A 13,405-nucleotide genomic window follows, 5' to 3' on the forward strand; every position below is an offset into this window, starting at 1 on the left:
GTTTTTGACATTTATACGAGTCTCGAATGGATCTTATATGATTTCGTTCTTAAATGTTGGTACGATTGATATTGCATTCGTTACTCGATGGCAGTGTTCGTTGAGTAGTTGTGTATTTGGAATCATATGTTTTCCACGAAAAATCAATCTGTTACTGTTGATATTATTTAGTTTTGTTAATGAAAATTGACTAACTGGTCTTATTTTGCAAGAATAGAAGAGAAAATTAAGTTGTGCTATGTTTCCACTAAAGGTTTATCTCAGTTTAGATTAAATAAATCATTTTGGTGTTTCCACCGCTCAAGAAGATTAAGTTTGACAGCACTTTCTCGAATGCAAATGGTGTTTCGATGCTTCTAATGAAGTGCAAGTGAGATAGTTTGGTTCGTGTTAAATAATGAAGAACTTAATAGTTCAGCAACAAATAAGAATACGCTACCTACCCCATGTGCAATTTTTTTAATTTTGATTAAAACAAAACTACATTTTTTGTACACAAACATGCAAATAAGTAGACCATAATGTATTATCTGTAAAACCAACTCCTCCACACAGGTTTTTCTTCACAAATTTTGAATAGACTAAATCGGGTTCATTTCAACTTGATTCAGTTTTATAAAAAATTGAGACGAGCTTCAAGCTCGCTTCAATACCACATGTTAATGTAGTCGTCTACGAACAATCCCCCTTCTTGAAGTTTTTATTTTATGTCAAAGCTAAAATTTTTAAATGAACTATTTTTATAGAATTTCAATATTCAGATGTTTTCTTACCATTTCTTCTTGAAATTTGTCCGGTTTATTAGTTTTAGTTATTTTTTTTGCTGAAGTTAATTTTAACTTTTGATTTTCATAAAACTTGCTTCTATTTGTGTGTTTTTTTTTACTATTATTCTGACAGATCTTCTTTCAGTTGTACCAATTTTTAAATATAAAAATCTGGCTACTGCCGATGCGTTTTCTTGGAAATTGTCTACTATATTATTTATAGAATGCCAAAAAACACGGGTAATGTTTCATACAATTTTTCAAAAATTATTAACTTAATCCTTCTATTTTTGGCATGTCAATCTTCGTTAACATAATATTTTTATGATTTAAGGGAGGAATTGAAGTTTTAAAGTTTATATTATGATGACTAAATAATCAAGCACCGTGGCAGTGTGTCTGGTTGAGAACAGAAATCAAATCTTTATGTGAACTTTTAACAGAACAGAAGTTTTGTATTGTCTGAGCAAATATTTTTTATTTATATAGGCTCGATGTATGATCTCTACATCAACAAGAATAACTAAAGTCTCTTTTAAAGCAGACAATTCTAAAAATTTGAATTTACCGCTGTTAAAAGTGAAATTAAATACATAAGATTTATCACTTTTTAAATAAGCTTACATCACTTATATAATTTTAATCATCAATTGTCAAGCATAAATTTATTCTCAAACACAAAATAATCAAACTATATCTCTTCAAAATCAAGCCAAATTCCACCATCGACAGCTCCCATAAAAAAAGTCGGGTGCAAAACATTATCCTTTCTTGTACGTGGATTCAATTTGATATTGAAATTCTTGACGATTTCAGCGATAGCAGCTTTAGTTTGTGTCAAAGCAAATTTCATTCCCAAGCAAATTCTAGGACCATCACCAAATGGCAAAAACACACCCATATCACGATATTTTTTGGTACCGCCATTTTCTGGACTAAAGCGATCAGGAATAAATTCATTGGGATTTGGAAAATATTTCTCGTCATGGTGGAAGCAGTACAAAGGAATCTGAATTAAATCATTCCTTTTAAGCTGTACCTTAGTTCCATTTTTGTTAGTGAGAACAATTGGTTCTGTGCAGAGTTTTTTGGCAATAAGTTGGGCTGGAATAATTCGCAAGCTCTCTAGAAAAATTAAATAACAAATAACAACAAATCAAACGATAGCCAATTTATAGAAGCCTCACCATAGAAACACTGATCCAAAAATGGTAACGTATCGAGTTTTTCAAAATCCAGTTCTCCTTTATCATTAAGATTATTATTGATTTCATCGCGAAGTCTTTTTTGTTCTTCTGGATATTTAGATAGCTAAAAACAATATAGAACTTTTATATATAAATTCGGATACAATAATTACTCGATTGTGTATACAATACCTGATATAAACACACACTTATGGCAGCTGCAGAAGTCTCAAAACCATCCAATAAGAATGTCATCGAATGCGAAACAAGTTCATCGTTTGAAAGATGCTTCTTGTCTTGTAACTGTAGAATGTAGTTCAAAAAATCGATACGATCCAGCTTTTGTTGGCGTCTCATATCAAAAGCTGATCCCATAAGGCCGGTGAAAAAGACTTCATTTTCTTTTTCAAAAAATTTTGTTTTATAGAAACGCTTAATCATCGGCAAGAATCCAACTAAAAATGCATAAACTGTGAACACAGTCGATTGAGTGAAAATCTTCTTTGTCATTTCGAGTATTGGTGTAGGGTTTTCAGTGAAACTTAAGGCCTTAATGCCTAAAACACAATCGGTAACAACTTCAGATGTGAAACGAAGGCTAAGCTGAAAATTTCAAATTCATAAGTTAATCAAAGAAATTACTTAAAAATGTATGTTTCTCTCTAAAAGATTATAACACATGCATACATTATTATAGACCCAAAGATCATTTTACAATATCTTTAATATTTAAAGAACGGTAAGAAAACCTACATTGTTTAAAGGTCCGTGAGGGTTTTCCAAATCTGTTATCCCTTTCTTAAATATTCAGTAGAAAAATGTATAGTATTTCATATGATATTTGAAAAACTCCAAAAGTTGTTAGATTTTACCTGTATTACAAAAACTTGAAAGAAACTATAACAGTTTTCAACAGGAAAAGGCAAAACAGTTTAAAAGTAAGTTTTGTTCTTGTAATGAATCTGTTGTCTAAACAACTCTATTATATGCAGTTCTTTAACTATATTTAACATTTTAAAAACGGTATTGAAAGAGGATATTTTTAAAACGTAAGCAAATAGTTAAAATTAAAACTTCGATTTGAAATCAGCTCTTAAACTTAAGTCCGAAACTTATTTTTCAAAACTATTAAATATCAAATTCAAGGTTGTCTCTAAATAAAAAATTTCAGAAACTAAGTAAGATAATAAAATGCTTTAAATTGTATCTAGACGAGAAAGATTTGTGCTTTGCAAAATCCCCATTCAATTTATTGTTAAGAAATGTTATGAGCTTGATCTTAGCATTGAAAACCTTTTTTTGTGTTGTTTTTAGTATTTTAAAAAGAAGCGACATACATATTTAAAAAATAATATGTGTAAAAAAACGTTCGAATTTGGGACACCTTAATCATTTAAACTGTAGTGTAATCTATTATAACCAAACTTAAAATAAAATGATAGTCCTTGAAGTTATAAATACCTCTTTTGTATCAATCCCATTATTGTCGGTGTATTTGCATTTTTCTTTCATGTATTTGATAAGTCTTCCGCAAACTTCTTGTGTTACAGGATAAACTGACTTGATCTAAAGAATTTTTATAGAAAATTAACATACAAAATTCAAAATACCAAATTGTTCTCTTACTCTATTAACTGTAAGTCCAGGTGTTATTTCTTGTCGGCGTTCTTTCCAACCCTCACCGGTTAGAATAAATGGATTGTTACTTAAAATTTTATCACTTTTATCATCAAACTAAAACAATAATAATTGAATTTATTAAATTTTCACTCATAAATTAGAAAAAAAAAAACTTACCCAAGTCGATAATTCATTGTCATGAAAATTTTTAAAGTCCGTTACAAATATTTTATGCACAAGTTCGGGACTCAAAACCAGCAAATCCGGTGTTCGTATAGAATAACAACCAATAAAATCCTCATCATTTTGATACTGCCTGTATTGAAAAATAATTTTTTCTTAAAATTGAACATTTCTTGTAATTAACATTTTATAGGATTAATTAAGGAAATTGCAACTACCTATAAAGTTCTTGCATATCATAGACGACATTACGTTTTTGAGTTATCATACTCGGATAAGAGCCATAAAGAGCTTTTGGTTTGGGACCTTTAACCCCTCGTTTCTTCCAATGATCAAAATTAAACACAAGGAATAGATAAATTAAACCCGCAATTATTCCAATAAGGGTTAAAGTCAAGATCACTGAGAATATCATTATATTTACTTTTATTAACTTAAAAAAACAAAAACAACTTAAATCGACTATTCTGTATGAGAATCTGAGAACTACTGATGAAGGTGAATTTATTTATTATTATTTTTTTGGATTCAATTTTCAAATCAAGATGCTCCGAAAGAAACAAAAAATGATTGTTATTTATTAAAATGTATTTACGCAATTGAAAATAAGTGCAATTACAGTTAAACTCGTTTATTTGAAAAATAGATAAGTTTGTTCTGCTACGAGAATTGGTTTCAATAGTCAAGAAAAATAAATCTTTTTGTTTTTTTAGTTTTGTTCTCTATCTATGCGCAATAACGTAGTCAAGTAAAACAAAATGTAATTGTAACTTCAATCTACACTTGTTTTTACGAATAGAGTTTTCCATTGGTAACATTAATCAATATTATTTTGATGTTTGTACAAACGAACAGCTGTCAAAACTAAGATTTCCTTCTTAATTTCTGTTTAAAGTCGAATACACACTTAAATGTAAACATTTGACAAGTACAATTGTAAAAGTTAACATGACTGTGTAGGGACAAATATTGCACAAAATCTCTTATAAAGAAATGTCTACACTTTAGTTTGAGTAATTCTTGATAAAAATAATAAAACAAATCTTTTTCGATAATTCATCCAATCGCTGCTTTTTATTAATATTTTAATATTAATCAAACTTTAATATTAATCAAACAATGAAAATTTGACAACTAATCCCATTATTGGCCGGAGGACAAGAAAGAGCATTGAACCCAATGTAAATAAAAAACAAAGGCGCAAAATTTTAAAGGAAGTATTGTTGAGGGCTTATCATTTTACTAAGTAGCAATTTTCTAAATATTCAGCAATTTAATAAGCGACTCCAACATTTTAGATCGTTCTTTTCGTTTTGATAACTATTGTAAATTGTTTTTTCCCTTTCAATTAAAAAAACTGGCATCCGAACATGTCCAAATAGTGACAGTTTGTGAAAATAAACAAAGCAAACAACATAAAACGGACCTATTAATTGGAATTCCCAATTGAAGACTGGAACATTCCATCCACTGTTTTAAGATTAATTTCACAGCTGTCATATGGAATTAGTAAATTGCTAAAAGTTAACTTAGCCATTCCGTCATTTTAATTTTACCAAATTGTTGAGAGACAGTTAGAAAACAAAATTATTTAAAATAAGGCAAATCATCTACGAAGTTTATTAAATACCTAAAAATGGTTTAAACATTTTACTAACTATTTAAAATTTTGCTCCAAATTTTGTTGTTGAAATTCAAGTTTACAAATGAAAAACCCTAATATTATCGTTAATGTTTTGTTATTTCACTACAATGTTTTGATTCTGCGTATAAAAGGCTTATTTTTCTTACAAAATCTCAACTTAATACACAAGGCTTGAAATCTTTATACTGATTTGATGTTATCTTCAGATATTTTTACGCAAATAGAAAATAAAATCTAATGCTTATGTACATAAATTGTCAAACCACGTATAAATTCAAAAGGCAGCTAATGTTCCTTTACTGTACTTTTTTGAAATATTTTGTCAGTACTAAAGGTCACATTTAACAATTATAAAAAAAACATAATTTAAGTAACTTTAATCATATATTAATCTATCTTCTATATAAATGTTAATGAAGCATGAACATTTGAAATATTTGTGTTTACTGTTTGTACATTCAGTTTAATCTTACCATAAATGATAATTTGTCAGCAAATTTATGATTAGTGGATGATATTTTATTTACCTTAAAAATTGTTTTTAACAATTAAAAAGAATAATAATTATGTTTATTTTAAAATTGTGTTCAGAAGATTTGTTCTCAAAATTTTTTGATAAGGAAGCAGAAAAAAACATAAAATGTGTGTTTTAACGATGTCAATTAAGAAACATTTAAGGATTGAGTATTTTCTGAACAGTGAAGTGAGGAAATTTAACTGAAAAGCATTTAAGGATTAACAGCCGTAGCTATTATGTCTTCTTAAAACGCCTTTCAGAGACCATTTAATTAAATGTGCTTAAAAATCTTAGTTGCCTTTATATGACGGAACTTAAATTATTATTTAGTATAATCGTTAACCCATCAGCACTTAATTTAACAATGTGTCACGTAACTTTAAAAAAAATCATTAAATCTATCACAAAATTCTACTACATTTTATATTTATGAACTGTTATCTGACAGATTGAATACTGTTAACACATCACAAAAAGAGTGGATTTTCTAGTAACAAAATAATTTCAAACTTCAAAATAAAAAAAATTACTTTTATATGTCAAAATACATTTTAAAATGGACTTGAGTGTCGTGAATAGCGTTTTAAGTTAAAGGGCCTTTAAGTAAGGGTAATTAAATTTGAAAATCAATAACAGATACCGAGCTACTTAGAGGTGTTTTAAAGTTACGATGGCATTAAAACTTCCTTAAAGATACGGCTGTTAGTAATTTCTGAACATAAAAGTGATTCCATTCAACTGAGCTATGCACTTTATTTAATTTTATACGCTTTTAAATAAGTACTCTCAATAATAAAATGTGTTTTTTTTACTTGTTATCAAGTCTTAAATGGAATTATTAATAAATAGATACCCATCGGCATAAAAATAAATTGTGAACAATAATCATACCCTTCAGAATCGGGAGTGTTGATTTTTGTAATGTACCTATTCATAAATAATTTATTACTTAAAATAAAAATCAAAATGTTTTCTTAATTTTTGTTCATTGAAACAACGTTTACATATTTTTTAAAAATTGTCATGTATTTTTTATATATAAACGGTGATTTTTTAAGAGCTTGAGAACTTTTAAAAACAAAAACGTTAGATTCGTCCATGACATTTACTTTTTGAAGATAATTTCATTTAAATGTTGACCGCGGCTGCGTCTTAGGTGGTCCATTCGGAAAGTTCAATTTTGGGTAACTTTTTCGAGCATTTCGGCCGGAATAGCCCGAATTTCTTCGGAAATGTTGTCTTCTAAAGCTGGAATAGTTGCTGGCTTATTTGTGTAGACTTTAGACTTGACGTAGCCCCACAAAAATAGTCTAAAGGCGTCAAATCGCATGATCTTGGTGGCCAACTTACCGGTCCATTCCTTGAGATGAATTGTTCTCCGAAATTTTCCCTCAAAATGGCCATAGAATCGCGAGCTGTGTGGCATGTAGCGCCATCTTGTTGAAACCACATGTCAACCAAGTTCAGTTCTTCCATTTTTGGCAACAAAAAGTTTGTTAGCATTGAACGATAGCGATCGCCATTCACCGTAACGTCCAATGATTCCACCAGCGTACAAACCACACCAAACAGTGCATTTTTCGGGATGCATGGGCAGTTCTTGAACGGCTTCTGGTTGCTCTTCACTCTAAATGCGGCAATTTTGCTAATTTACGTAGCCATTCAACCAGAAATGAGCCTCATCGCTGAACAAAATTTGTCGATAAAAAAGCGGATTTTCTGCCAACTTTTCTAGGGCCCATTCACTGAAAATTCGACGTTGTGGCAGATCGTTCGGCTTCAGTTCTTGCACGAGCTGTATTTTATACGGTTTTACACCAAGATCTTTGCGTAAAATCTTCCATGTGGTCGAATAACACAAACCCAATTGCTGCGAACGGCGACGAATCGACATTTCACGGTCTTCAGCAACACTCTCAGAAACAGACGCAATATTCTCTTCTGTACGCACTGTACGCATTCGTGTGGTTGGTTTAATGTCCAATAAAGTAAACTGAATGCGAAACTTGGTCACAATCGCATTAATTGTTTGCTCAATTGGTCGATTATGTAGACCATAAATCGGACGTAAAGCGCGAAACACATTTCGAACCGAACATTGATTTTGGTAATAAAATTCAATGATTTGCAAGCGTTGCTCGTTAGTAAGTCTATTCATGATAAAATGTCAAAGCATACTGAGAATCTTTCTCTTTGACACCATGTCTGAAATCCCGCGTGATCTGTCAAATACTAATGCATGAAAATCCTAACCTCAAAAAAATCACCCTTTATAACAATTGTATTTCATTACATGTTTAATATTTAGTTTGAGGAAATTTTGTTCTGCTCTTCTCTTTTTTGAAACATTATAATAGATTATAAATGCATATAGTTGTTATTCTAAATAACTTTTCAAAATTAAACGATTTGATATTTAATTGAAACAAAAATAATCAATCTTTAATGAGATCCAATTTTGATCAACAATCAATATCTACCAAACTAAATGACGTTGATAAATTATATCAGTTTATAATAGAGGGTATACAATGGTAACAGCATTTACTGCGGGCCTTTTTTGTTTTTGAAGAAAAAAGAATATTTTATCAAGACATACTAATCGATCGAACTTGTGTAGATTTCCATTTTAAATCTACATACATAGAATTTTTAGTCCAAAAGAAGTTTTTGGAAAAAATTCGTGAGACTAAAATATTAGTGAACATAGCCCTAGGAGAGTGTGCCAGCTGTAACCCAAAAGTTTGATACTCAATTCATGAACATTTATTTGCCCTCGATTTTGAAAGTTCAATATTGCATACACTTGCCTGAAGAAAATTCTGCAATAATATTTCGGTTTTAGTTATTTCAGGATGGCGCTGCATGCCATACACAGCCTATGCTATTTGATATTTCGGGCACTAAATTCTCGAATTATTCTATCAGCTGACGATGTTAATTTGCAGCTTTGAAGTGGCGATTTCACCCATTTCGTTTTTTTCTGTGGAGCCAATTTATTCTGTCTTGAAGAATTGAGTGACAGAAGGGTCTACTGCGAAACCGACCGATAACCATTCTGTAGAAAAAATTTGTTAATTTTTGGTGCCCAAGTTATCTTATTGTCATACAAATACCTTACATACAGTGTTGGAGAAAATAATAGAAACAAGTGCCTTCATCATTTTCGATACACAACATTTTTTTAGCGATTAAGTCTTTTGTCGTTAGTCTTTCTATATTTTAGCCGTGCCTAATAATGCTCTCTAATGGCAAAATTGTTTTGTGGAAACAACTTTTTGTTTTTTTACACTTCAGAATTTTGAGAAAGTAGTAAGCTTATAGCAAGCGTCAAACTACGATCAGATGCTCATCATAAGTACATGTGTTAGTTATTAGTAATTAGTAATTAGCATTTAACTATTACAGAACAAAAAATAAAATGAGAACGTTTACGATAGTGGGGGACTTGTTCTTAACAATGATTTTAATCCCACCTTATTAAAATTTAAATCTATCGATGAACAGTTTAAATTATATAAAATGTTCATTCGACTTAAAGCTTCATTCTTCCCATAGTTAGTTTATGGAAGTCAATATGTTTAAATTCAAATGTACGCAGGTGATGTGTTCCGCCTCGGTAATTCAAATGAACACAAGATAGCAAATAAGGTGCATCTATTTCACCATTAATGAGTTAATGAAAAAATACTAAGTTATTACTTGTAATAGGGAGTCCATACCTACGAAGCATATTCAAGATGAGGACGAACATGGCAATTGTACAAAGAAAGAGTAACATAGGGATCATTGAACTCATTTGCCCAGCGTTTTATAAAACCAAGCATAGAACTTGCCTTATCAACAATAAAATTAATATGATGTGTAAACTCTAATGTGGAGACACGACAGAGTTTTTGCTGTGATATACAGTATTAAAAACGTTACTGATTAGTTTTTTAGTGAAAGTTATCGTCTGGCATTTTAAAGGGTTGAGAACAAGGCTATTTTTTCCACACCAAAACGTAAAACTATCAATGTCGGCTTGTAAAAGGATACGATCATGGGTTGACTTTATAATCTTAAAAATGTTCATGTCATCAGCAAAAATGAGAACTTCACTTCAACGTAGACATGACGATACGTCGTTAATAGACAGGATGAACACAAAAGGGCCATTATGGCTTCCTTGGGGAACACCAGATTGAGCAACAAAAGGTTCTGAAAGACAATTTCTAAATTTTACCTCGTAGGATCTGTTTTCAAGGTATGACTTAATCCAAGCTAAGAAAATGGTGGAAAACCAAGAGCCTTAAGTTTAAATAAAATAATTCCGTGGCTAAGTTGGTCAAAAGCTTTAGAAAAGTCAGTGTATACACAGTCAACTTCATAACCTTGTTCTAAAGCGTTTGAACATATGTTTGATAATGTGAGGAGATTTTTTCACAAAACCATGTTGCTGTTTGCAAATACGATTTTAACTAAAAAATGCTACGCTTGCAAAAACAACTTGTTTAAATACTTTAGGAATGCAAGAAAACTTTGCAATGGACCTGTAATTGCTTATATTCGACTTGTTAACTTTCTTGAAAATTGGTGTTAGAAATGACTTCTTCCATATACTGTGAAATTTGCCTGTTTTTAGAGAAATTTTGAATAAAAACGTAAGGGGTTCAACTAAAGCATTACTACACTTTTTTAGTACTCTCGGAGGAATACCATCAGGAACGGCTGAGCAGTCATCATTCAACTTAGATAAAAGATCAAGGACCGTACTCTGTAGCACAGGTATGTGACTACAGCTAATTTGCGAAAAGGGGTGAAGAATATGAAAATATACTTCATCAACTTCTTCAGAGCTATTAACAAAGGACTCCCGGAATTTTGTTGCAAAAGCGTTAAAGATATCAACAGTTTTATCTAACGAAAGGTAAGTGAAGTTAACTGGAAAGCCGTCTGATTTTTTCTTTGAGTTTACAAAATTTCAATTTTTTTTAGGATTCTCTTTCAAAGAGGTGCCCATATCAGTAACATAACAAGCATATAAAAAATTAGAAAGAGATTTGAATTGGTTAAAGAGTTCAACATTAAAAGAGAAGTTGATTGGAGACAGGGTTTTGAGATACGTTTTCCATGCCTTATTTCTTTTCTTACGCAGTAAACGCAATTCTTTCGTGTACCAAGGGTGGCTAAAATTTGTATTTCTTGATTTCTTTATGGGTACATTTTTTTCAAAACAATAATTAACGATCTTGTAAAAAGTTGAAAATACTTCGTCAATGTTAGAAAATGCTAATGTATCAGCAATTCCAGAAATGGTTAAAACTTCAGACAACTGCTGGAAATTGGCTCTTCTGAAATCAAAATTATACCAATAAGCAATCAAAGGAATTACTGTGTTCAGTAAGGTGATAACTTAAGTCAAAAAAATGTCCAAAGGAGGGTGATATTTATCAATATTAGTAATTCTTGATCTAGATTCTAGAACAAGAGTACTAATAGCGTCAAAAGAAAATACTAAATCGAGAATTCGATTTTTTGAGTTTTGTTTTCACTTAACGGTAAAAAGTTTGAGGCTATTTTAAATGTTATTCTAATTTAAGGGTCAGTTTTTAATTTATGCAAATAGGTTTTTTGAGTTTGTTTAATAGTTTGTCAGATATTTTATTTTTGATACTACCTACATTTTTTAAAAGTCGTCTATAATTTTAATAAGTATGGGTCGTGAATTACCTCTTTTTGAACGCGAAGGGATGAAAAAACTAGGATAAGCTGAAAAAATGATGATTCAAATTGCAAAAACCTTAAAATGTTCAAAGAAAAAAGTATTTTAAACTTTACATTCACGCCTAAAGAAGAAATAAGATGGAAAAAAAGATAAACTTTTTCGCGTTTTGATACATTATTGGTAAGAATATGTAAGGAAAAACCATTTTTTTCTTTAAGACAACTTAAAAACTAACCAATGATAGCTAGAAAAATAAGAAACTAACTTATAGAAGCGAGTCTTCTTGGTAGAAGTCCACGAAAAAGGCCAGTGTTTAACCATTAAAAAGACTTCCCTTTGCAAACAAACACTTACACCAGGCTTTTTGGAATAACGTTTTGTGATCAATTTGTTTACTTCTGATAGAAAAACGTAATTGAGAAGGCCAAAAAACAATAAGTTTAACTCAAAATACAAAAAGAAGACAGTTTCCACAGTGCGTGGTGTGAATATAATAATTTGAGAGTACTTTTTAGCATTTGGTAGGCCCAATATTCTGGATCAAAGATAAGATGTGCGATGTGGATTATGTCCGCATCTTAAATTCAGTTATGTTATCATTAACTGAAGAATAGGTGCTAATCAAATGGGAGTTCTTGCAGGATAATGAGATGAAGAACACCACCAAATGGCCATTACAATCACTTGATCTAAACCCAATTAAACACTAGTGGGGCATACTTAAGCGATGGATCGGAAATTATAAAACCAAAAAAAAGCCGACTTGTTTTTTTTTAGAAATTCAAATGGAATTGTACTCCATTGATGGGGCGAACAGTGGAAGAAGTTATTAATAATAAGGGGCCACTACAAAATACTCAAAGAATTTGAAATACTTTTACCATTAAGTTATTTTCTCGCTACAAAAAGAGTACCATTCTAATTTTGTTTCTATTATTTTTTCCATGATGAATTATATAATAATCACAAATCTACTTTTTTATCATTATTTGCCATTATTATTTTAAGAACAAAGGTTCCTTTTAAGCAATATATTAATAAAAATCTATCTGTGTAGTTTTTATTTTCCTACTCTTTACAAATAGCTCTGTATGTTTTAACACATAGAATGAACACGACGCCTGTTTCTATTATTTTTTCCATCACTGTACATAAAGGGTGATTTTTTTGAGGTTAGGATTTTCTTGCATTAGTATTTGACAGATCAAGCGGGATTTCAGACATGGTGTCAAAGAGAAAGATGCTCAGTATGCTTTGACATTTCATCATGAATAGACTTACTAACGAGCAACGCTTGCAAATCATTGAATTTTATTACCAAAATCAGTGTTCGGTTCGAAATGTGTTTCGCGCTTTACGTCCGATTTATGGTCTACATAATCGACCAAGTGAGCAAACAATTAATGCGATTGTGACCAAGTTTCGCACTCAGTTTACTTTATTGGACATTAAACCAACCACACGAATGCGTACAGTGCGTACAGAAGAGAATATTGCGTCTGTTTCTGAGAGTGTTGCCGAAGACCGTGAAATATCGATTCGTCGCCGTTCGCATCAATTGGGTTTGTGTTATTCGACCACATGGAAGATTTTACGCAAAGATCTTAGTGTAAAACCGTATAAAATACAGCTCGTGCAAGAACTGAAGCCGAACGATCTGCCACAACGTCGAATTTTCAGTGAATGGGCCCTAGAAAAGTTGGCAGAAAATCCGCTTTTTTATCGACAAATTTTGTTCAGCGATGAGGCTCATTTCTGGTTGAATGGCTACGTAAATAA

The 13,405-nt window shown here is 30.9% G+C and overlaps 1 protein-coding gene across 1 annotated transcript; it reads right to left on the bottom strand.

Annotated features, from left to right (window-relative positions):
- Window positions 1-1,415: 1,415 nt before the first annotated feature.
- LOC129947867 (probable cytochrome P450 28d1) lies at window positions 1,416-4,252 on the bottom strand. Its single transcript, XM_056058604.1, has 7 exons — window positions 3,976-4,252; window positions 3,752-3,890; window positions 3,581-3,688; window positions 3,416-3,520; window positions 2,147-2,557; window positions 1,955-2,078; window positions 1,416-1,892 (listed from the first exon to the last, which is right to left on the bottom strand). The coding sequence occupies exons 1-7, from the start codon at window positions 4,170-4,172 to the stop codon at window positions 1,459-1,461; spliced, it is 1,518 nt and encodes a 505-aa protein (XP_055914579.1). The 5' UTR covers window positions 4,173-4,252; the 3' UTR covers window positions 1,416-1,458.
- Between the last annotated feature and the right edge of the window lie 9,153 nt (window positions 4,253-13,405).

Source organism: Eupeodes corollae, chromosome 2, assembly GCF_945859685.1.
Source record: "Eupeodes corollae chromosome 2, idEupCoro1.1, whole genome shotgun sequence".
Classification (NCBI taxonomy): domain Eukaryota; kingdom Metazoa; phylum Arthropoda; class Insecta; order Diptera; family Syrphidae; genus Eupeodes; species Eupeodes corollae.